Source organism: Marmota marmota, unplaced genomic scaffold (assembly GCF_001458135.2).
Source record: "Marmota marmota marmota unplaced genomic scaffold, marMar, whole genome shotgun sequence".
Lineage (NCBI taxonomy): Eukaryota > Metazoa > Chordata > Mammalia > Rodentia > Sciuridae > Marmota > Marmota marmota.
Genome location: NW_025999977.1, coordinates 39,772,646 through 39,797,828, shown reverse-complemented (window position 1 = coordinate 39,797,828; position 25,183 = coordinate 39,772,646). Strand labels below are relative to the sequence as shown.

The 25,183-nt window shown below is 38.6% G+C and overlaps 3 protein-coding genes across 10 annotated transcripts in view; 2 read left to right on the top strand and 1 right to left on the bottom strand.

Annotated features, from left to right (window-relative positions):
* Positions 1-5,719, top strand: part of Znf512 (zinc finger protein 512) — a 32,219-nt gene extending 26,500 nt beyond the window's left edge. For all 7 annotated transcript variants that reach the window (XM_048804628.1, XM_048804627.1, XM_048804625.1 and 4 more), the window contains 2 exons: positions 971-1,069; positions 3,757-5,719. In XM_048804628.1, the coding sequence (XP_048660585.1) occupies positions 971-1,069; positions 3,757-4,065 (408 nt within the window). In that variant the 3' untranslated portion in view covers positions 4,066-5,719. The remainder of the gene's footprint in view (positions 1-970; positions 1,070-3,756) is intronic.
* A 2,911-nt stretch (positions 5,720-8,630) lies between these two features.
* Ccdc121 (coiled-coil domain containing 121) lies at positions 8,631-11,429 on the bottom strand. The gene is made up of 2 exons (XM_015479828.2): positions 10,929-11,429; positions 8,631-10,441 (listed from the first exon to the last, which is right to left on the bottom strand). Exons 1-2 carry the CDS (start codon positions 11,282-11,284, stop codon positions 9,478-9,480), a joined length of 1,320 nt encoding a protein of 439 aa, XP_015335314.1. The 5' UTR covers positions 11,285-11,429; the 3' UTR covers positions 8,631-9,477.
* Positions 11,430-11,530: 101 nt separating this feature from the next.
* Positions 11,531-25,183, top strand: part of Gpn1 (GPN-loop GTPase 1) — a 21,803-nt gene continuing 8,150 nt past the window's right edge. Inside the window, exons 1-12 of one of the 2 annotated variants that reach the window (XM_015479829.2) lie at positions 11,531-11,699; positions 12,351-12,444; positions 14,766-14,805; positions 16,130-16,196; positions 16,991-17,028; positions 18,004-18,082; positions 18,462-18,556; positions 19,937-19,982; positions 20,411-20,557; positions 21,222-21,304; positions 22,399-22,438; positions 24,431-24,521. In XM_015479829.2, the coding sequence (XP_015335315.1) occupies positions 11,589-11,699; positions 12,351-12,444; positions 14,766-14,805; positions 16,130-16,196; positions 16,991-17,028; positions 18,004-18,082; positions 18,462-18,556; positions 19,937-19,982; positions 20,411-20,557; positions 21,222-21,304; positions 22,399-22,438; positions 24,431-24,521 (931 nt within the window). In that variant the 5' untranslated portion in view covers positions 11,531-11,588. Of the gene's footprint in view, positions 11,700-12,350; positions 12,445-14,765; positions 14,806-16,129; positions 16,197-16,990; positions 17,029-18,003; positions 18,083-18,461; positions 18,557-19,936; positions 19,983-20,410; positions 20,558-21,221; positions 21,305-22,398; positions 22,439-24,430; positions 24,540-25,183 lie in introns of both variants that reach the window. The other variant, XM_048804630.1, reaches the window with a different exon arrangement.

The window sequence follows — 25,183 nt, the reverse complement described above, 5'->3', positions numbered from 1 at the left end:
ATTGGATGGGATTCCAGGGTATGCCCAAGACACAGAGAAGACATAGCTGTACGCCATACTAAATAAAGGAATTTGGAGAAAAATACATGAGTTCTGAGTCCCTACCAGAGATTCCCTCTGAGCCTCTCCCACACTGGACCTGTTCTGTCTTATTGGACCTTAACTTTCTGGGGAAAAAAGCTACATGTACTTATCTGGATTGGTGAAGATCTTCCAAACCTATTTGAACTATATGGCCTCTGGGGATGGGAGATGGGATAGGGTGTCAGACCAACAGCCATTCACCTCACTGAATCTTTTCCATGTTGACCCAGGTGTCCTACAACCCACGAGCCATGGGAAATGCTGCTACTTTCCAATCTCATTCAGAAGTATCTCCTCACACAAAATGAGCACCATGGAAACCTGAAGCTTCAGGAGGGGAGAGAAGTCTCAGTTGAAGCCAATAAGGGAGTTGTAGGCATCCCAACCAGATCTGTCCAGGAATGCTTAGGAGTTTGTCATCTTGATCCTAGTTTTTGAGTCCTTAAACTAGGCATTATGGATGGTATTCTTCTAATTCTGGATTTCCAAGGCACTCTTTGCAGCAGTGGATTATAGTGGGAAGAATTGCATATTGGTGCTTCTGGTGAACTTGGGGAGTTTGCTCATTTGGGGGAAGAACAAAAGAACCTGAAAGTGAAGTGAAAGGAACCTGAGAAAGTACAAAAATGTGGCATGGTACATAATATAGAAGTAGAAAGACATCAGGTCTTGTTGAAGTTGGCGTAGGTGTTTGTATAGAATTGCATTAGGACAGATTTGCATTGGTGAGAGTCTAAGTTGGTTTTCCTAAACATACTGCTGTTTTGGATCTTTTCCTTTGCTCTAATAATATCCCCCTTTTCATCTCTAACAATCCCTGCACATAATCCAGGTGTGTGTTCCTGATTTTACCAATAACTTTATTTTCTTTCTCTTTTGGAAATAGGGAAACTTTGTGGCTGGAAAATACAAGTGTCTTCTATGTCAGAAAGAATTTGTGTCGGAGAGTGGTGTCAAGTATCACATCAACTCTGTCCATGCTGAGGTGAGGTCTCTGCTTTCCCATAGTGGTTTTGTAATCCAATGGACCTGATACGTAAGCCGCAAGAGAGGTGGACTTTGTCCCTGATTTTATGGTCTAGGAGTGTCAAAAGAAAGTAACTACGGTACCAACTGAGACACTAAAGCTAAAATACTCTCTAAAATTAGACATAATTGTGTTTTTCTATGAAAATATATGAAATCACTATAATTGAGAGCATCCTTAAGCTCTTCTCTTAAATCCAGACAGATCAGGAATTGGGGAACTATGTTGAATTCACATGTTTGACATTATTGTTTCAAACAATCTCCATACATACTGTTATGCTTTCTGGTATTCTAATGTCTATTGGCAGCCTATTTATTTATTTACTTTTTTTGTGGTGCTGGGAATCGAACTCAGGGCTCATTCATGCCAGGCAAGCACTCTACCACTGAGCCACATTCCCAGCCCTAGCAGCCTATTTTTAATGCTGTTCAATATACTGCATAAAACAGCTATAAAGGAGGGCTGGGGATGTGGCTCAAGCGGTAGCGCGTTTGCCTGGCATGCATGCGACCTGGGTTCGATCCTCAGCACCACATACAAACAATGATGCTGTGTCTGCCGATAACTAAAAAATATTTATTAAAATTCTCTCTCTCTCTTTAAAAAAAAAAAACACAAACCAACTATAAAGGATTATTGCAGATTCCATATATCATGTTAAGTGTAAATGATTCTTTTGATATGTATCTCTAAAAGATAAAAATTTTTAAAAACATGTATCCACAAACATCATTATGCCTAAGAAGAGTTACAGTGATTCTTTAGTATCTTCATATATTGAGTCATTATTTAAATTTCCCGTTAATTGTCTTGTTTTTTCCCTTCAGAATTGGCTTATTCAAATCAAAATCTAATATTTGGTCCATATACTGCAATTTTTTGCTTTTATCTAGAGCATTTGCTATTGTAATAGAAATGGAATGTGAGCCATGTATATAAAGTTTTTTAGCAGCTGCATTTAAAAATATATAATTAAAACAGGTAAAATTAATTTTAATCCAGTATATCCACAATATTATTTTTAATATGGCCATCAATTAATAAATTATGAATGAGATATTTTCAGTTTTTTCATGTGAAGTCTTGAAATTTGGTGTTAATTTTTCATTGAAAGATTATTTCAATTTGGACTGACCACATTTCAAGAGCTCATTAGCTACATGTGGGCAGTGGCTGTTCAACCATGCAGGTTTAGAAGCTTTTTTCTGGTTGCCATTTACTGGTTGGAGAAACTAGATCATTCATATTCTAGATTTTGCTGATTGCATCTTCTGGTGGTATTCTTCTATCCTAGCTGTTTCATATAAATTGATAGTTAGTTCTGGAAGATTGATGACATCACTGATTAGATTCAGTTCTTTTTGTATTCTTTTACATTTTTGGCAAGAATACTTTCTAATTTGATTTCATATCCCTTACGCATTAATTTTTTTAATATTTATTTTTTAGTTACAGGTGGACACTATCTTTTTTAAATTTTTTATTCTAATTTGTTATATATGACAGCAGAATGCATTATAATTCATGTTACACTTATAGAGCACAATTTTTCATATCACAATATCTTTATTTTATTTTATATGGTGCTGAGGATCTAATCCAGTGCCTCACGCATGCTGGATGAGCGCTCTACCTCTGAGTCACAACCCCAGTCCTACCCATTAATTTTTTAAACTGAAGCTCAGAGAGGTTAAGTAACTTGCCTATAGTTACATAACTAAAACAGAACTGGGAATTGCACTGAGGAGCACTGGCTGCATAGTTCATGTTCTTGGCTGGTGTGGTGGTGCATGCTTGTAATCCCAGTGGTTTGGGAGGCTAAGGTAGGAGGATTGCAAGTTCAAAGTCACCTCAGCAATTCAGTGAGGTCCTAAGCAACTTAGTGAGATCCTGTCTCAAAAGGAAAAATAAAAACGGCTAGGGATGTGCCTCAGTGGTTAAATGCTCCAGAAATTAAATGGTTAATTTCTGGGGTCATTCCTCTGTGGCCCACCCCACCCACACCACACAAAAAAATCATGTTCTTATTCACTACACTGTCCATGAAATAAAAATCTTCTGTGGCTCAGTGCTTTACATCTCATCATGAGATTTATATAAAAGAATGAAATGGATGGGATGATGCTCAATAAAAAGACTTTGTAGATCATTTATTAAAAGTACCCAGAATTGGGGCTGTAGCTCAGTAGCAGAACGCTTGCTTAGCACGTGTGAGGCACTGGGTTCGATCCTTAGCATGGCATAAAAATAAACAAATAAAATAAAGGCATGCTGTCCATCTACAACAACAACAAAAAGTATCCAGAATCATGTATTAGGTTTCTTCAATTTAAAATATAAAGTTCTGAGGTTGTAGCTCAGTGGTAAAGTACTTGCCTCCCACACATGAGGCCCTAGGTTTGATCCTCAGTACCACATAAACATAAATAAATAAATAAATAAATAAAAATAAAGTATTGTGTCCATCTATAACTAAAAGAATATTAAAAAAAATATATATAAAGTTCTAAGGTATGACTCTGTATACCTGTTTCTTCCTATTTTATGCCCTAACCACACTTTTTCTTTCATTCTTCCTATACCCCTTCTGTATGTTCTTTCTGTGTTTCTCACTAGATGACTTTTCTGTTCTGCCTCTCTAGGATTGGTTTGTTGTAAATCCAACAACCACCAAAAGCTTCGAAAAGCTGATGAAGATAAAGCAGCGGCAGCAGGAAGAAGAAAAGCGGAGGCAGCAGCACAGGAGCAGAAGGTCTCTTAGAAGGCGGCAGCAGCCTGGCATTGAGCTTCCTGAAACTGAGCTGAGTCTTAGAGTAGGGAAGGATCAGAGGAGGAATAATGAGGAACTGGTCGTGTCGACCTCCTGTAAGGAATCAGAGCAGGAGCCAGTGCCCGCACAGTTCCAGAAAGTAAAGCCCCCAAAGACGAATCATAAACGAGGAAGGAAATAGGCAGTCAGTGAAAGTGCTCCTAGGAGAGTGAATGTGATGCTCTTGTCACAGGGAACTATGTGGGGAGGCCTGAGTGGTGGGGCTGAGCGAAGATGCTTTCAGCTATTCGTGTAAGGCTGTGACTTTCTCAGCTCCTTTCTCCTGTGTAAATTTCATTGTCTTCTCTACTAACTCACTTTCATTCTCCCTCTTTCCCCTTTTAGTAGGTTTTCCTACTATTCCTCTTTGGAGTCCTCTTGTTTTTCTCTTCTCTTGCCCAAAGAGCTCCCTCTTAAGGCCAAGTATATGCCCCTCTTGCCCTATTCAAGATTAAGAAACCTGTTTGGTTGTCTTTTCCTTCCTGGGGTTTGAATGTTCTTGGAAGCTCCATTGATTTAGTAGCCATTCCATCATCTAGCTTATAAAACAATTCCAAACTAATTTTTTAAAACCATACTGGTTTATCATTTTGTATTTGTGATATTGTTATAGAAGCTAGAACTGTTGTCACTTATATAGTAGGTTACCCTGTCCTCTTGGGAAGCAAAACTTTATGGAGGCTGTTGTGTGTCCTCAATATGGTTTTAGGATTGAAAGTAAGAAAAGGACTTAGCAAGAAAAAGCTAGAACCTCCCTCCACTGGTTATACTGGGAAATCTTTCTACCAGGTAGCAGTGACTACTAACTAGACCCACAGGCATGAAAAGCAGCCTTAGGAGTAATGTGGCTCAAACATTAAAATGACTAGAAAGAAAAAAGTAGAAGCAATAAATACTGCTCCAAACTTTCTGGGGCCTGAAGTCTCATCTGTTGCAATGATGCCCTCCTGAAGCTTGCTTTTGCTCCCTTGATTCTAAGGATTGAGAAATGTCACAATGCCCCTGACACAGTAGCCTACTGCTCCTGGTAATGCCATTAAGATTGGAAATCATGGTGCACATTCCTTCTGCCCTGGATTTTACCTCACTTGTTAGTCTATAATCCTGCTAAGTCCTCATCCATTCCTTTAGACAACCCTGTGTCTGAATTTTCTGAGAATATTGTCCTTCTACCCTCTTTTATATATGAAGTTCTATCCTCTTTATATTCTGACACTTTGACACCAGATGTAGATATTAATCTGGAGCTGGAAAGTAAAGTTCTTTTTCTGTACCTCATACTTACCTGGTAATGTTTAATGGACTCTTCCCCTTTGAGGGTGGCTTTCTCTGGAGCTTTGGTTAGAGCAGCATTGTCGTGTTTCTGGATTCTCTTTCCCCTTTTGCATAAAATGTTGGTCTTATATATTCTTGCCTATTTTGTGGCATATGCCACTTAAAAAATTAGACTTGATGTGGATGAATACTACCTTTCAAATTCTGAAGGCTATTACCACCCTTTAACTCTGTTGTTTGTGCTCCTCTGAATAGCTTTAACATGTGGGCTTTTGTGAAGACCACTTTCAAACAAGGAGCATTGAAACCTGAATTAGATATTGCCAGAATAGGTAGTTTTGAAACAAGTGAAGGAAATGGAATGTCTACACTACATTTTTATTGGTAGTTGCATCCTTAAAACCTTTCAGTAGATGAGGGTTGTCAGGGAGGAGAAATGAAGAAGCTATGTTAATTTCTGGTGAGTAAGACTTGGGGAATGTTTGGCAATGACAAAAGAAATAAATGGCTCTCACTTAGAATGATGTTTCCAGTTGTTTTTTGATTTCGACCTGGACCTGCTGCTTGACTCTTTGCTGGTGCTGTATGTGGGGCTAAGAAGATGGCTGGAGGTGGGGATGAGTCTGAAATAAGTCCATATGCAATTGTCTCAGTAGTTCTATAACTCCTCAAATGAAGAATTTGAGGCTTAAGTGAAATGATACAGGAAATATATTGTCCTGTTTCATCCAGGCCCCTTGTAGCACTCCTATTCTGTTTGCTTCTCAAGGTTGAGGATCAGCAGGAGTCAATATAGATCATCCTCATTACACTACTCAGTTTTTTAAAAAAAATTCATTACAGTAACTAAGTTTGGCGGTATTGAGTATATCTAGGATGTTTAGTAGTATAAACTTTCATGCTCAATTTTGGAGTGTTAATTGGCCTAATCACTTTGAAAATGATTTGGCAATATCTAGTAATAATATAATCCTGAGGCTGAACAGCTTCGGTCCTGGGTATATACAGAGAAATTCGTTTTGCTCACTTTAGCAAGAGAGTTGAACAAGGTTGATTATTGCAGTACTGTTTACAATAGAGAAATATTGAAAATGTGTATCAGACTACCTATCCACCTAAATCTGCTCTCATCTTCTGAAGTTATAGGCCTGTAGGACAAATGGCTAGACTGCTTTTTCCACTTTCCTGTCTTCTGGCAGTAAAGGGCTTGCCAGTTGAGTTCCCTCTGTGGAATGTGAGTGTAACCTTCCAGGCTAGCAGTTTGAAGACAGTAAGTGTACCTCTAAGCTCTCTTCCCCCTTCTGCTATCTAGACACAGATGATGTTGGGGAGAGCACAAAATGGAAGATAGTTGACTCCCTGAGTCACCCTGTGAAGGAGAATCATTTGCCAACCAAGAACATTTATCTGAGACTGTTATGTAACCAAGAAATAAATGTGTATTTGAGACATTATACATTCTTGGGTCTTTTTGTTAGTCTACTATAATATATAACCTTGTCCATCAAGAAGATGGATAAATTGCAGGGCAGTTACACAGTGGAATGCAAGCTATAAAATTAGCAAGGGCTTCTTGTTATTATGAATAATTATCTCAAAAGTGATGTCTGGTTAAAATAAGTTACAGATACTTTGTACTGATTACATAAGGTTTAAAAACATGGAAAACAATGTTCTACAGTATTTATTGCTATAAATATGAAAACATGCACAGGAATGTTAAACACTATATTTGGGATAGTGTTTCTGGAATCTAGAGGGACTTCAACTGAATTTGTAATTTAAGGTAGTGACTTGCAGTTTTCTATATATTTTTTTTTTATATTTCTGTAATATTTAAAAGATAGTTGATACCAAAAAGAATACTGTATTCTACCTCCTCTTTGTTAATTTTTTTTTTTTTTTTTTTGTGGTGCTGGGTAATGAACCTTGCCACTAAGCTACATCCCCAGCCCTTTCTTTATTTGTAATTTTTGAGATAGGGATCACTAAATTACCTAGGCTGGCCTTGAACTTGTGATTTTTTTTTTTTTTGATACCAGGTATTGAGCCCAGGTATTGTAGCTTAACCACTGAGCTACATCCCTAGCCTGTTTTTTTTTTTTTTCGTTTGTTTGTTTTTTTAATTTTGCAATAGGATCTCATTAAGTTGCTCAGGGCCTCACTTAAATTGCCGAGGCTGGCTTTGAACTTATGATGCTCCTGCCTCAGCCTCCTGAGCTACTGGGATTACAGGTGTGAGCCACTGCCCTGGCTTCTTGTGATCATCTTGCCTCAGCCTTCCAAGTATTATGGGATTATGGACAGTGCCACTGTGCTCAGCTTACTTCCTTCTTAAAAGGGAACCCTTAAGAAATTTTACTTCCGTTTTACCTTAATCTTTGATTTTCTTTCACCCTCTAGTCACTTCTTACCCAGCAAAAGGCACCACTGTGTATCCAGAAGCTGCAGTCCAAAACATACTTTTTGTCTCTTAATAGCTTCATCTTCTTTTGCCTATATTCTTTAATCATTCCCCAACTATACTTGGGCCACATGCACCTTTCTGTTCTTTGTACTTAATAAGATTTTTCTGATTTTAGGGCCTCTACATCACTGTTACCTCTGCCTGGAATGTTTTCTTCCCCAGTTGTTTGCACTGTAGACTTTGTTTTATCATTCAAGTCAGCATAATTTTTATCTTGGACACTTTGTATAATATAATCACCCTGTTTAATTTTCCTCAGATAAAAAGTAGATTGACATCTTAGTTGGCCAGCCTACTGCTCACATTGGGGTATGAATTTCAAAGTATTTTACTAGGTTAGATTCACCCTTACATGTCAGACCCTTGTTCTGAAAGGAATGGCCATGAACAATATATTAAATCCATTCTCTGGAATGATAATAAATTAAAATACTGAGATCAGATGGAAGTTACCCACTCCTGAATGAAGATACTCAGGACTGCAATGGCAGAAATGAAATTAATAGCAGAATAGTATAAATGCAAGATCCTAATAAGTATTTTCTAACTATCAGCCTGAGAGATATGTCTTCCTTTTTTTTTTTTTTTTTTTTAATATTTTCTAGTTGTCAGTGAATCCTTTCCTTTAAATGCGGTGCTGAGGATCGAACCCAGGGCCTCACATCTGCCAGGCAAGTGTTCTACCAGTGAGCCACAACTCCAGCCCCTTCCTGGGGTTTTTACATCCACAGAAAATAGAGCTTTCAATTTGTCTTGAATCCCATGCCTACAAGTTTAAACTTTCTGTATTTTGGCTCACAAGTAGGGATATTTAGGTGAAGGCAACTACATGTGTCTAAAGTCCTAATTTCTGAATTAAAACTAGTTTTATTATTTGCAAACTAGTATAAATAAAACATAGAAGCAGAAAATAAGAGTGATGAGGGAAAAAAAGTCCAGTTATTGGAATAATAAAAATCAGTATATAAATTATAAGTAGGCTTTTATTTTTAGTAAAAACATTGTTTAATAATAAACTACATACTTAATAAAATGTTAAAACCAGAAGTTAAAGGCATATTGAGGAAGAATTTTTTAAAATTTAATTTTAAATGAATTTATTTTACATATGAATGAACCCGAAAACTCAGAAATTTTGAAGTTTTTCTGGAAAATATAAAGTTGATTATATTTTCCATTAGAGAAGCAATGTTAAAATATGGGATCATCTCCTATATGTGCAAGGATTCACATTCCAATAGATCACTGGTCTAGCCTCAGTCAAATGCAAAAAATACAATTCCTCTAAATGAAAGTCTACACTAATTTAAAATAAGAGTCCTAGTTCTAAATGAGCATAAATATATGGAACATACACATTACGAAGGAACTTTGTGTACCACAAAGTACATATGTAAGAGAAAACACATGACCTGAAATACTTAGAATTTTTGTCATCTTAGAATTTCAAATGCTGCTACAGAAAATAAATAGAACAAGACTCAAAAAAGAAAAAAGGTATCCAAATATCTTAACACTTTTAAAGCAGTATTTTAAATTAGTCTTTTAAGGTAGTTGTATTTTTTGTATTTATGACAGACTGAGGCTAGACCAGTGATTTATTGGACTGTGAATCCTAGAACAGAGTATGATCCCATATTTTAACATTGTTTCTCTACAGGAAAATATATTCAACCTTGTTTTAGAAATTGTAGTGATGAGAAATCTCAAAATGATTTTCCACAACGGATATTTTAGCCTAATAATCTGCAATCCAAAAGCCTTCCTAGTACGTTTATGTAGTAACTAAGAGTATTTGCTCCAATTCTTATTTCATGTTATTTTAGGAATTACTTTGGATTTAATTCTTGCTTTGGTGCTGATAGGGCTCAATGTGGTCTTTGTAGCACCTTCTTCTTTTGGGCACCAGTGAGGCTTTGCTTGCAGTCTTTGCTTCCCCCTGATTAAGCATTCCTGATACCACTGTTCCTGCTCCAGCTCCTGCTTCTGGTTTTCTAACTGGCTTCGAGCAGCCTTCAACTTCTTGGATACCTCAAGTAGCTGCAGTAATTCCTCCTGTAACTGTAGGTTCTCTTTGTAGACCCCGCGGCAGAACTCAAAACTAGACTTCTGTGCTATGGACTCCAAGGTCTGTGCCTTAATAAATTTTTTTCTCTCTCCTGACTGCTTCTTGTATGGATTAGTCAGTTGCTTCTCCAGGAGTGCTTTTTGCTGGAGGAACTGCAAGTGTGCTTTCTGGTCCTTTAGTGGTGTTTCAGCTTTGATTTTCTCTTTCTCCTTTTCTAAGGACTCTATTCTCATGTCCTGTTTCTCCTTTATTTTTGAAATGTTCTTCAAGGCCTTCAACTGCTCTTTTAAATTGGCTTGTGTCTTTTTCCCCTGCAGTTGTTGTGCTTTAAGGTCTGAAGTTTGCTTTGCATATTTGGAGGATAATTCTTGTCTCCTTTTTTCTATTGCCCCACATTTTTGAAAATACTCCTTCCAGAGGTCTTCATGTAGCTGTCTACAGTGCTTATTTTTCTGGGCTAGGTATTCCAGAAAGAATTTGCTGTCAGCTTCAACAAGTAACTTTTCCTTGTGTAGTGCTCTGCATTCCTCCAGTACCAGGTCCCTGTGAATTTGAACTTCTTCCATTTCCTTGTTTAGCTTCTTCAGTGCCAACACTGTCTTTCCTTTAACCCTTTTCTCCCACTTTGTTAGCTTGTCTGGTGTGAAAAATTTATGTAACATACTTAGATACGCTGATGTATGAGGACTCATGTGGGTCTCAGCAAACCTGAAGAAATGAGACATTTGTCAGTTCTTAGTGACAATTTAGGAAATAAAAATAAACAAAACCCCCACACAATTGTCCATTATTCCTAAAAAAAAAAAAAAAAAACCAAACCTCTTCCAGCTCCTATTATATTCCAGACACTATGCAAGTTATGGAGGAAACAACTAAGTGTAGAGATCAGTAATGTAGCTTACAATCCTCAGAGATGTATTCCCTACAGTCCCGGGAGGTATTAGGTCAATTTTAAAAAGGAGAAAACAGGTTTAGGAGTGTAAGTGATTTGCCCAAGACTTAATGCTGTTAGCAAGTGGCAGAGCTTGGGTATGAAATATTGACTTTAGGAGTTACAGAACACTGTAGAAGCTACAAAGGGTCAAAGAAACAGACAGGTTGATGGGACTATGAATAATTTTCTCAGCTCTTTGATCATATTTCCCGTTTCCAAGAGCCCTTCCGAGCAAACGAAGCTACCTCTCTGTATACCTACCTGCTCCCGGAATCCAAGCGTTCACTAGGGCAACTCTGTAATTCAGTGAGGGTGACTGCGGAAGATCGAGCACTAGTGTCAAGGGTCCGGCGCGGTTCGAAGCTTTCATATACTGGAGGTTCTCGTGATCGTTTCTTTCGGTGGTCAATGAGACTCTGCTGTACCCGGTAACTCCGGAGGTCGCACACTGCCATACTTGTGGCTGGTACAGATATTAGCAGTTTAAGCACCTCAGGGGACAAATGAGGCCTAGCAGCCGCCCCTCTAGCAGTTTGGTATCCCGCTGCTTTGGGGCAGACAAAGAGGTGCTCGCTTCTCGTTTTCGAACACCGGGAGTCCTGCCCGTGAGATGCCATCTCCTCTAGCCCTCCTGGGACTAGGGTTGTGCCCCTCTCAGTTCCTACTCGACGACGTCAGTGCCCTCCTCCTGGCTACCTCCAGTCCTCCTCTAGTTTGTCCAACGTCCCCACCTCCCCGCCACTGTCATTAGTTGGCTCCAGCAGGGTCGGACGCACAGAACACGCCCTCACGTCGGCCCAGCACCTCAGCCCTCGGTTTTCTGCGAATTGGATTCTTTGCACAATCGCAGTCTCGAACATCGCGGAAGACTCTCTAGGAGGGCAGCGTCTCTATGGTGGGGTGGGCGGGGCCAGGGGAAAGATGGCGGCGCCCGTGGCAGCGGCGGATTCCGGTACTTCGGGAACTCCTAATCTCCCTGTGTGTCTGTTGGTGCTGGGAATGGCAGGTTCCGGAAAAACCACTTTTGTACAGGTGACATATATGGCACGGTCTTTGTAGGGGCGCACGTGAGGTTGCCTGTGGCGGGTGGAAGGCCAGGGAAAAAGGGAGGTCTCTGGATATTTGGAGGGTGCTGGCGCGTGGCTTTCAGGGGACTTCCTATCTACTCCATTTCTTTCTTCTGCGAAGTCTCAGATCCTAGCCTCCACCTGCGTACCTCAGTGCCTGATTGGTTCAGTTTATCATGTTTTAAATTGTCCTGCTCATAAAATTGCCAACTTTTTGAAGGCCGGAACTTATGAGTAGCTAGAGATTAATACACAGCTAGCACAGGTTTTCAGTGAAAAGTTGCCAAAGCATTATTTCTTGTGCACCTCATGTTCTAAGCAGTGAAAATGAAGTTGACAAGGTTCGTGCTCTCATGTTGTTAACGTTTTTATGAAGAAGAAAACCGTAATGTGCATCCATAAGTGATCTAGAGCATGGGAGGCACTGTTCGATGGGTGATAGGGTAGCATTTGAAATGAGAATTGAAGTTGTGGGGTGGACACAGCTTGTGGATATTTTAGGTAGAAGGAAATAGTGCCGAAGTTTTCAGGTAGAGTGGATATAAGAGTGGAAGTTCTCTCTGGTTCCCCTTACCCCTTTCTTCATCTTCCTCCAACCCTCTGCATATGTCTGCAGAGGCTTACGGGACACCTGCATAGGCAAAGCTGTCCACCTTACGTGATCAACTTGGACCCAGCTGTGCACGAAGTCCCCTTTCCTGCCAATATTGGTGAGTAGACCGTCCCAAAACTTGTATGAAGTGCCTCAAAGAAAATTAAAAGCTTCCATCCTGAAAATCTCAGTGCCTTCAGTTTCCTTCCTTCCTTCCTTCCTCCCCCCCTTCCCCCTTTCTCCTTTGACTTGATTTCCTGGAGTCCCTAAACAAAAAAAAAAAAAAAAAATTTTTTTTTGATACTAGGAATTGAACCCAGAGATGTTTTACCGCTAAGCTATATCCCCAGCTCTTTTTGATACAGGGTCTTGCTAAGTTGCACAGGGCTTTGCTAAATTGCTTGGAGCTTGTGATCCTCCCGTCTCAGCCTCCTGAGTTGCGGGGACAACAGGCTTGTGCCACTGTGCAGGGCTAGGCTTGTTCCTTATTCACGTTTTTCTCTGTTTACTCCTTCCTCTTTCCTACATTTATATGTGCCCTTCCCATTCATCTTTATCCCTCCCCTCTTTCTAACCCTAGTGTGCCAGGTTATTGTAATTTGGGAAAGTGAAATGACACAAAGTCAGTCCATTGGAAAAAAAAAATTCAGTTTAATAAACATCTATATCATAAACCTTTCAGTTGACTTTAGTACATAGACCTTTTCCACTTAGTTCCTTTTCTCAGTTTATCAGAGTGTACGAATTATTTTGCTGTTGTTCACTCACTAATCTGTAGGACCTTTTTTCCACTCCCAAAGTTACATGGGAAAATGTGTGTATATATGCATCTGTGCATTGTTCTGAGGAGAGGCTCCCAATATTCATCAGATTTTTAAGAGGAGTTTGTGACTATACAAAAGATTAAGAATAGATGTTGGATGTGGTTGTGCACACCTTTGAACTCTGTAACTCAGGAGGCTGATGCAGGAGGATCACAGATTTGAGGCCAGCCTGGGCAACTTAGCAATAACCTTTCTCAAAATAAAAAATAAAAAGGGCTGGGTAAGTAGCTTAGTGTGGAACACCCCTGGATTCAAGCCCAGTACTAAAAAATAGAAAAAGAAAAAGAAAAAAAGAGAATGGGTGAGTGGTCCAGTGTGATGATTCTTGATAAGATCCAATAGTTCTGATTTTTAAGCTATTATTGTGTGATAAATCTAATGCTCTCCCTTCTGATGAAGCCAGAATTTGACAGGCTGGTAGGCGAGGGTCAGATCTGAGAACAGAGGAATTGAAATGTTAATTCCTTCAGAGCCCTTCCTCCACCCTATCTAGATAACCTACCCCTGCTCCAACCTGTTGCTAAAGTAACCTGTCCCAGGAATTGCCCTTCCCTACAGGGAGTTATAAATTTGTAAATTAATGTGTCCTGGGCTTTTCCATCTGCTTCTCACCTTTTGGTCATCCCACCTAGAGCATCTCTTGGGCCTAGTTACTTACTCTGGAAAGATAGAGATAAGGGAAAGAGAGCAGGAGAACAAAGGAAATCTAGGACATATAAAAAAAGGCAGAACTGCCTGGCTTCTTGGGAAGTGGGATACCAGTATACCAGCTATGGCCCTCTTCTCCCTCTTGGGAAAAGTCTGTGTTACCACTTTTTAAATAAACCTTGTATTATATGCTTGCCTTGGCGTGCTTCTCTAATATTTTACTTCAACATGTGAGGGAGCAGTGAGGCAACCAAGGTATCACTGTCACTTCTTAATCCTATTAAGCTTCTTGACCCCAAACATAACATATAGAGGAAAACTTTATATTAAAAAGCAGATATGATTTGGAGAAGAGTTGGGGAAAACATTTCTTATCTTCTCACTTAAAGGGTAGAATTTTAACAGTTGATGGGAGAAAACTATAGGCTGGTGGTTAGGTTTAGGTAGTTATTAGTGGGTTCATTTTTAAAAATCTTGTCTGTATTGTCTTTGTCACCAGGAGGCAATTAATTAGTAACAAATGTTTTTTTCTTGACTTTAGCTTCTCTTTTTCTGGGCATAGGATTACTGATATTTAAATCATATAACTTTTCACCTTGTTTAAGTCTATCTCTACCATAACTTGAGAACTCCTAGGTAATGTTTTTCATGGGTTACTTGGCAGTTGTCTTTTGTGAGGAAGGAAACTAGGATAGAAGTAGAGAAATTAAAAAAAAAGAATGTGGAAGAAAAACTCAAAAGGTTAATTTTAATTTCTTGCTGGTAGGGAAGGTGCTAATAGGGCAACTTTTGTCCTTGTATTTTATCTTCTTATGGTCTTCTTTTCTAATCACAATTTGATGATCTTATCTTTAAAACTTAGAAAATATTTGAGAGAATTTTTTTTTTTTTCAGAAATGACTTGAGAGACCACATTCACTTTTTTTTGTATTAAGTTTCAATTAATTCTTTTCTTCCCCCCATTCAGATATTCGTGACACTGTGAAGTATAAAGAAGTCATGAAACAGTATCCTTTTCTGTGGCTACTATGGTGTTGACCCATTCCTGACTCCTTGCTACGTGTTTTATGGTTTTGAGAGTTTTTTTTACATTTTCTTGTTGAAATATATAAGTAAAAGCATTGATTGTTTCAAAGTCATTTATTTCCTTTCTTCGTCCCTCCCTCCTTCCCTTCTTTCCTTCCTTCCTTTTTGAATCCAGGGGCACTTAACCACTGAGCCACATCCCCAGGCCCCCCCCCCACCTTTTAATATTTATTTTTTAGTTGTAGTTGGACACAATACCTTTATTTTATTTTTTTTAGTTTTTTATATAGTGCTGAGGATTGAACCCAGGGCCTTGCACATGCTAGGTGAATGTTCTACTGCTGAGCCCCAGCCCCAGCCACTTTTTATATTTTATTTAGAGACAGTGTCTCACTAAGTTGCTTAGGGCCTCATTAAGTTGCTGATGCTGGCTTTGAATCTGCAATCCTCCTGCCTTAGCCTCCTAAACCACTGGGATTACAGGCATGCTACTGCACCCAGCTAAAGTAATTTTATTAGGAAGATGATTTTTAGGGTTTTTGTTGTTGCTGTTTGTTTTTTGCAGTGCTTGCAATCAAACCCAGGACCTTGTATGTGCTAGGCAAGCACTCTACCGTTGATTTATACTCTTAACCCCTAGGAGGATGGAAGATGAATAAAGGAGAGGTATTGTAGTTGATTAGAAATAACATTTAATCTTATGATTTCAGTTTTCTTACCATCTCCAAAGACCACAGACTATTGTAATTAGAACAGAGAAAAATGAGGGGCTAGCTAGCACCTCCTTGGGTCCCACAAGGTGGCTTTTGCCTTGGAGGAGAGATACATTCATTGATTACTATCTCTTCAGACTGGAAGGCTCAAAATGAGTATGTTTAGTGGAATTAATTCTTAGGACCTTGCTGTGTGAAATGTGTACTCTCCTTATAAGTAAGTCTAGGTAGGAAGATTAATTCTAATCATCTTGATTAGTTGCTTGATTAGTGAGGATCAGTGCAAGGAGTGTTATGGAGATGGTTTTAATGGCCAAAGACAGTAGGCTGTCACTGCCTGATAAATATGTTTATTACATTTGGATCACTTTGCTTTCTTCATCTTTCCTGGCCATCCCTAAAGTGATAAATGAATGGGAAAACCTTGATAGCAAATGTTTACCTGTTAGACTAAGGTTATATGATCATCAAGGATTACCTTGCCAGCTTTAATTAATGGAACACTAATATAATGCTGCGTAGGTAAATAATGCTCTGGTTATGAACTTTATAATCTAATCTGTGCATTTGAAATCCTCAACTGAGTGTCTAGATATGGCCTTGGGCCCAACGGTGGCATAGTGACCTCTCTCAATCTCTTTGCTACCAGATTTGATCAGGTATGTCTGTCTTTACATTTATAGACATTGCTGTATAAAAAAAAAAATCCTGACTCTTACATGCCTTATCTAGATCACATTTCAGCAAACCTGAACAGAAAAATAGAAAATAAGTTAGCGTTTTGGTAGACAGAGAATTAGTCTATGAGAGAATGACAAGTATTGTGAGACAGTTCTCATTTAATATTTGTGACAGCCAGCAAAATAGATCTGACACCTGGGTTCTTTTCCTGATCTTATTGGCTTATTGTATTACCCTGAAGATGAGATGAGGTCTGGGGAGTAGAATGGGCTACCAGGCATGGAATGGCAGATAATGATGCTTTTTACTTGTGACAGATGAGTTTTTTAATAATCATTAGGTTTTTTACTCTTATGAGATAGGCCATTGACATTTGACCAGAGCCACCTACTATTAGTCTCAGATACTCAGGAAGCTGTGGCAGGAGAATTGCTTGAGCCTAAGAGTTTGGGGCTAGCCTGGGTAACACAGCAAAACTTTCTTTAAAACAAAAACTGTTTTTTTTTTTTTTTTTGGACCAGAGTGCCAAGATGTATAACTTGACCGTGACATGTCTATAATTAAGCCTCTCAGGTTCCTTGTGTTGTGCCCAGAATGTTGTAGTGCTGGTGATGTGGCTGTGTTTCTTTGGCTCAGTGAGTTTATTAGTTGGTGTCCTAAGAATGAGAACAGATTCAATAGGGATGTTTCCTATGAGGTGTGTCACCCTGGAAAGGCGTATGATTTTGTGTTGAAATCAGTTCCTGTTGTAATTGGTATGTCTTCCTTTTAGGTGATGAAATTTATTGAGAAGGCCCAGAACACATCTAAGTAAGTGATTTCAGTTGAACACCTATTTATTATTCTTTAGTTGACATATTTCTAGGCTTTTGAGAGGATCTGGGCTACCATCAAGCTCTGAATCGATCTTAAGATGAAGTCATTATAAGAGGGGAAAAATAAAAAGATCTTGGAATGCAAGAGAGGCACACTGTTCCTCTCTTCTCTAAGAGGACTCACTCCCTTAAGAGTGTTCCCTTTCCCTTTTCCTATCCCTTCAATAAATTCCTGCCTGTTACAAGTAAATAGGGCTGGGGATATCATTCAGTGGCTAAGCAGCCCTGGGTTCAATCATCCCTGATGCCAACAAAATAAAAAAAAGGGCTGGGGATATAGCTTAGTTGGTAGAGTGCTTGTCTCATGTGCATAAGTCCTTGGGTTCAATCTCAGCACCACAAACAAACAAACAAAAAAATAGCTTTATTGGAATACAATTCACACATTACCTAATTCATCCATTTTCAAGTGTATAATGCAGTGACTTTTAGTACTCACAGAATTATGCAGCCCTCATCATACTCAATTTTAGAACACTTTTAGCACTTCAAGAAGATGCCCTATATTGTGCATTTCTGTTTCTGCATCCTCACTCTCTCTCCCCAACAGTCTCCCATTTCCAAGCAACCAGATGGTTTCCCAAGAGATTTGCCTTCTGGTTTGAGTCTCTCATTATTAAGTGATGTGTTTATGTAATTATCAATTTCCCCTGTGATCCTTTGCTGCACTTCATAGTCTTTTGCTTCTGTTCATGTAGCATGAATATTAGACATGGAACAAAGTCTGGAGGAGTGGGGTATGCCTTATTAGTTGAGGACTGTGGCAGGAAATTAAACTTTGTAGTGTACAAAGGTTATTCCAGTCTTGGATCACCAGATATCATTGGTTTTTAATTTTTATTTTATGTGATGGAATATCTTTTAGCAATGTGCAAGTACAACACTTTATTAATGGTCTTTCTTGGCATAGATATGTCTTGATTGACACACCTGGGCAGATTGAGGTGTTCACCTGGTCAGCTTCTGGGACAATCATCACTGAGGCCCTGGTGAGTATTCTGGGTCTTGTTGATGAGAATAGCTAGAGGGCTAGACTGACTTAGCATCTGTTTAATTGCCTGGGACTGTACTTGAGGAAATTGCAGAAGCTCTGAACGCTAAAGTAGTTCTCCCTCACTGAGATAGGTAGGGAAAGAGCTCCCATGCCTATTCCCACCCACTTGGGAAGATGAGACAGGAAGACAAGATGAGAGGATTGCAAGCGTGGGCAACTTAGTGAGACCCTGTCTCAAAAAATAAAGTGGGGATGTAGCTCAGTGGTAGAGCACCCCTGGGTTCTATCTCTAGTAATGCCATAAGAAAAAAAAAAAAATATGGGAATAAGTCATGAACTCTTTGACCAAGGCTTTAATTATTTTGTGGCTTTAGGCATCCTCATTCCCAACAGTTGTCATCTATGTAATGGACACATCGAGAAGTACTAACCCAGTGACGTTTATGTCGAATATGCTGTATGCCTGCAGGTAACTGATTATTGGTGGGCATAGTGTTCCATCAAAGTATGCGGCCTCCTCTTCCCTTCTGCCTTTTTTGTTTTTTAAGTCCTGGTTGTTCACTCCTGAACTTGTGCTTATTTAGATTTTTCTGCTCAGTTGAGTGGCTGTGAATAGGGGCCAGGTCAGAGAAGAAAAAAGGTACATGTGCTATTGGCATTCTCTCTCAGCTCCTTTTTATCTTCCTCCCTTAATTGTTACAGAAATGTATCTGAAACTCATGGTAGTTGTTCCAAACTTTGTGGTAGTTGCTCCCAGTTGAATGAAATCCAACTCTGAATAGATATGAGCCTTTTGGTCTGAATTATGCTCTTGTGTTTTATAATAGGTACAGGGAAATGGTAGCATTAGGCGATACTATAAATGAAAAGGTTTTTCTATAATTCAGAGTGCAAGGTTTGCTGCAAATGTTGTACCATTAGGAGAGGAAGGATTTGCTCACTAGACTATGTCAGTGCATTAAGGCTGAGGAGCAAGGCAGACTGTTATGAAAGCTTAGAGAATTAATTTTGGAACTACACAGAAGCCATCTACCAACATTTGTCCATCTGATATTGAGTAGAAATGTCCATTCTTGTTAAATGCTAGAAATCTTAGAATTGACAGTATTATTTCATTTTCATACTAATTGTTTGAAATACAACCATTTGATTAGCCTAATTGTGATAATCTGTTCACAATGTATATGTAGATCAGAACAGCACAGGGACTGGGAATGTAACTCAGTGGTAGAGCACTGGGAAGTCCCTGGGTTCAATCCCCAGCACTGCAAAAATAAACAAACAAGTAAATAAATAATAAAGATCTGCTCTTTCCATGTATTTTATTATTTGTACATCTTAAATATATATAATTTTAATTGTCAGTTATGCCTCAATAAAACTGGTAAAAATATTTAAAAAATTTTAATGTGTAATACAATATTTGTAAGTTTCTCCCTCAGCTTTGAGATATGAATAACAATTAAAAATTGTATATATTTCATGGCATTGGAATTAAAGGAGACAATACATATAAAAGTACTTAGCATAGGGCCTGGACCATAATAAGGTATTAATAAATGCACATTTGCTCCCCTGGAAACAAAAAAGACAATTATCTGGTAAACAATTAAAACCAGGATCAACAGCAATGCATTATTACTCTGAGAGTGAGTGCCTTCGTTCGTGCGTGTGTTGTTGCTGTTTGCTTGACATTGCTGGTTGTTTACCTCTGCAAGAGACTATGTGAATGCCTTGTTTTTACATCTGCATCCATTCTCTTTCTCTTTATGTAGTCCCAACAGACTGACACCAGGCAAGCAAGAATTTACGTGCTTTAATTAATTCTGTCTCAATGTTTGATTTTCAGCATCTTGTACAAAACCAAGCTGCCTTTCATTGTGGCTATGAACAAAGTAAGTGAATCTTCCATATTTTGATTTCAACATGTCTTTCATTAGAACCTTGTGGATTTTAGGTTTAGATGGGTGAGAAGAAGGATTATTTAGGTCCTGGAGACAGATTCAGGTTTCACTGAAACTGGGTCATAGGCACTTCTAGGAAATAGATTCAGTCAAATGGAATGAATGTTTATGATATTGGCTCTTATCCAGAGTGATTTTGGGATAGAGTAGCCCCTCAGAGCTGTGTAAATAAGGGAGACACAACCAATCTATTGACGTAGCAGCTTGTTTTACTAGAAGAGGAAATGGGGAAGGCAAAGAAAGAAAATGCATGAATGATATGCTCTTGCGATCACCACTTGATTGAAGAAATGATTTTGCCATTATCTAGTATATAACCTCATCTCTGGTTGCTAATAGTTGACTTCTTTCTGGTACAGACTGACATCATTGATCACAGCTTTGCAGTGGAATGGATGCAGGATTTTGAGGCTTTCCAAGATGCCTTGAATCAAGAAACTACATATGTCAGTAACCTGACCCGTTCAATGAGCCTGGTGTTAGATGAGTTTTACAGCTCACTCAGGGTAAATTGTTTACCTCTGGATCTTACTGACATTCTCTTCAGATTATTTCTAGACCTATAGAACTGTCTTTGAACCTAGCTTAGAAAAGAAGTTCATTACTTTCTGAAAAGTAACTTTTAAAGCATTGTTCATTGAAAACTGGAAGTTGTGGGCTGGGGAAGTAGCTTAGTAGTAAGTAATTATAAGTAATTCTACTTATTCCATAGTAGAATTCTTGCCTAGCATATGAATTCATGAGGCTCTGGGTTCGATCCTCAGCACTACAAAAACAAGACACAAAAAACTGTGGAGGTTTACAAGATAAATAAGAACCCTACCTTCAGAGAGTTTTGGGTCTAGTTTAGGATAGAAGACTTTATACAGAATTAAAATATTGTAGTAGATGCCTTGGAAAGTTTAGCCTGATTCTTGTGAGGACAGATCAAAATGAGAGACTTTGGAGGGTATAGAAAGGATAAGATTTATGTAAGCTAAAGTAGGTGTTGGTTGCAGAGTATGTTGATTGCCCAAGCAATCAATCAGTGGTTTGATTTGGTTTGTTAGGGAATAAATCATAAGTCCTGGTCCTTGTTATGACAGTTTTATGATATTTGAATGAAATAGGGCACATCATTTAAAAGTATATAGTAGTTTCCTCAGTGGTATTTATGATGCTTTTTGGCAGGTGGTGGGTGTCTCTGCTGTTGTGGGCACTGGCTTCGATGAACTCTTTGTGCAAATTACCAGTGCTGCAGAAGAATATGAAAGGTGAGAACAAAGGAAGGTTCTAATGACGACATTTTTTAAGTAACCCACAAATCTGATGATAGCAAGTTTTGCCAGGTAAAGCTTTTCATCATGTATGCAGTATGTTTGCCTTGCTTATGTGTACTGGACCTGACCATACCTAGGAGTAACAAGTCTCCATTAACCTCTTTGAAAAATAGAAGTATAATATCTTCACTGTATTGGCTGATTAAGAGGCAGGGGTCGCCAGTCTTTTTCTGTAAAGAGTCAGTTAATAAATAATTTAGGCTTTGTGGGCAACTAAACACTTCTGCCATGGTAGGACAAAAGCATCCAGAGCTAGTTTATAAATGGTCAGTGCTGTCTTCATGGAAAACATTATTTATGAAGTCAGGCATTGGGCTGTGTTTGGCACTAAAGTCCCTGTGAGATTTATTTGAGGAAATATGTGTAAATCCTTAGCACAGTTTTTGACACATATTTCCTAATAAATGGTTGTTATAATTATTGTCATTGTTAATAGTTGAATTTCATTTACCTGAAAGAAAGGGAGTGGTCAGAGCACCTGTACACATAAGGCTGTGGCCTGATAGGCTGCTTGTTAGCATTCTCCTTTGGCTTCATATATTGTAATATACTGACAACCACATAACCACATTGTCAGTTTCAGACATATTTTCATTTCAATCATCAGACAAGGGTGTGTATGTTACCAAAGCCTCAGGATAGACTCTTTTCTGTATCCTTTCATGTTGTGATTCAGGTACATCACTTTGTTATACATTGAACTTCTCGAACAAAACAGGCCTGTCGTCTTTTACACATCTCACACATTTATCTCAAATAAATGTTAAGCTCCTCAGTCCTGGTCTTCTCAGTGCTAAGCTTTGCAGCCCAGCAGTCAGGAGTTCATTTCTTTCCTCAGTTTTCAGCATGGGGTAGTTACCTTGGCTTTAAATTCCATAGGGATAGACTCAATGACTTAAGACATGGTACATTGGATGTTCAGTGATGTCAGATCTTAGGACAGAGTCATAGGAAAATACAAGTTATAGGGGTTGGGGCAGGCAGGTTGGATTATTAAGCAAAGAAATTTAGAGTGTTTTTCTTTCCAGGGAGTATCGTCCTGAATATGAACGTCTGAAGAAATCGTTGGTAAGAAAAGATGCTGTTGCACATGCCTATAATCCCCAAGCTTGGGAGGCTGAGGCAGGAAAATTGAAAGTTCAAAGCCAGCTTAGTGAGGCCCTGTCTCAAAAAATAAAAAATGGGTGGCTGGGGTTGTGGCTCAGGGATAGAGCACTTGCCTAGCACATGCGAGGCACTGGGTTTGATCCTCAGCACCACATAAAAATAAATAAATAAAATAAAGGTATTGTGTCCAACTACAACTAAAAAAAATTTAAAAAAATAAAAATAAAAAATGGGGGACTGAGATTGTGGCTTAGTGGTAGAGTGCTCACCTAGCATCTGTGAAGCACATAAACCTTAGCACCACATAAACATGAATAAATAAAATGAAGGTATTGTGTCTAATTACAACTAAAAAATAAAAATATTAAAAAATATTTTAAAAATGGGCTGGAGATAGGGCTCAGTGGTTAAGCACCCCTGGATTTAATCCCTGGTGCTGAAAAAAGAAAAAGTGTATATTTTAGGGCCATTTAAAAAAAAAAAGAAACAAAAAACTGAATCTGAGTGCCTTGGTACATACCTGTAGTCCCATCTACTGGGGAGGCTGAGGCAGGAGGATTGCTCATGCTCAGTAGTCTAGGCTAGCCTGGGCAGCATCTTTTTAAAAAACACAGAAAAAAAAAAACAAAAAACTTTAATCCTCCTGACATCGATGCCACTTTTTTTCGGGGGGGTGGGGTGGTGGTGCTATCCTGTGTCTCTTATTTAACTTATTTTTCCAACTTTATTGAGGTATAATTGACTAATAAAATTTCAGTGTATCTTTTAATCCTTGTTAGTCCTTTTTGGTTGTATTGGTTTTGTTTGAGACAGGGCTTCACCATGTTGCCCAGCTGGCTTTGAACTTTCAATCTTCCTGCCTCAAACTCCTGGGCTCAAGCAATTTCCTGTCTCATGTAGCTGGGACTATAGGTGTAGGCCACTGCATCAGGCTTTACATACTTAAGTTGGTAAATTTGTGTTTGTTTGTTTGCAGAAAGTTCCCTTAATTATTTTTGTTTGTATTGGAATTTTTTAAAATGAGATTTTTCCTGTTGCACTACAAATAAGCCCTTCTTATACCCCACCTCCATCCCTACTCCAACATAAATTTAAAGGCTACTTGTAGAATTTTGCCTTTGCAAAGAAAGGTGGCTCACAACTCTTCTAAATGGCCAAATATCCTAAGAGACTACCTGGGGTCCTTCTTGCTAGGTCTACTAGGAGGTTCTTTGGATATGTTTTTGTGTCTTAATTTCTGAATTCTCTAATCCAGCCTGAAGAATAACCTACTCTGAATTTATGCTATCCTCTGGGCTCACATTATTCAGTGTTTCTGCCCCTATGTCAGCCATCCCTATTTGCTTCTAGAATTGTATGATTTTCTGTCCTCACTTAGAAGTCTGGCGTCTAATTTGGCTCCTGTTGTGGTTTAGATTAGGTGTTCTGCAAAAGTGTGAGACAATACAAGAAAGTTTAGAGGTGAAATGATTGGGTTAGGAAAGTTTTAACATAATCAGTGCATTGATTTGCTGATAGGGATTAACTGTAGGCAGGAAGGGTGTGGCTGGAGAGGGTGGGTCACTGAGGGCATGCCTTGGGGGTATATATTTTGTCCTTGTTGAGTGGAGCTCTCTGCTTGCGTGTTGTAATGGCCTAAGTAACTTTCCTACATCACACTCTTCCACCTTGGAATTCTGCCTCACCTTGATCCCAAAGAATGGAGTTGGCCTTCTGTGGACTAAGACCTCTGAAACTGTGAACCCCAAAATAAACTTTTCCTCCTTAAAATTGTTCTTGTCAGGTATTTTGGTCACAGCAATAAAAAAGCTGACTATAACAGCTCCTTTTTAATTTCATTTTTTGGTGCTAGGGATTGAACTTCTTGTACATTAAGCATACACTTTGTCATTGAACTTCCACTTCAGCAGGGATCCTCTTTTAATGTGATGACATTTTCCCCTATGTATATAGGCCAGTGCACAGAGTGAACAGCAGAAAGAACAACTGGACCGCCTTCGGAAAGATATGGGCTCTGTAGCCTTGGACACAGGGACTGCCAAAGGTATCGGAAGAGCTCTTGGTATCAGAAGTAAAAGGAAAAAGGAGAGTGGACTTATTTTTTCTATTCTGCAGGAATATGCCTATGTGAGAGGGAGAAGGTGAAAAGGATGATGGAAATATGGAGATAGTTATTTATTTACAAATGGCTTGGAAAGGCAAATACCTGAAAATTGTATTAGAAGCTATTTCAGATCTCTACCACTTATAGCACTTAAGAGTTTCTCCTTTAGGAAGTTGTTATTTCTTGATTTTGCTTTTCTTTGGCATGATAACTGATGTTTGCTGTGACTTTTTTTTTCCTACAATTTTAACCACTTTTCCCAATTCTTTTTCAAGTTTTTCTTCTTTTTTTAAAAAATATTTTTATTAGTTATTGATGGACCTTTATTTATTTATTTATATGTGGTGCTGAGATTTGAACCCAATGCCACATACATGCTAGACAAGTACTCTACCACTGAGCCCTATCCCCAGCCCCTCCAGTTTTTCTTGATATAATTTTAGATTTATAGAAAAATCGCATGAATAATAAGTAATTGCCCTAATTCTTCAGATTCCCAAAATTTAACGTTCTACTACATAACTTTTTATTATTTTTCTGTGTGTGTATACATATAGCCTTATATATTATTACATAATGTATAATATTATATATATATATAT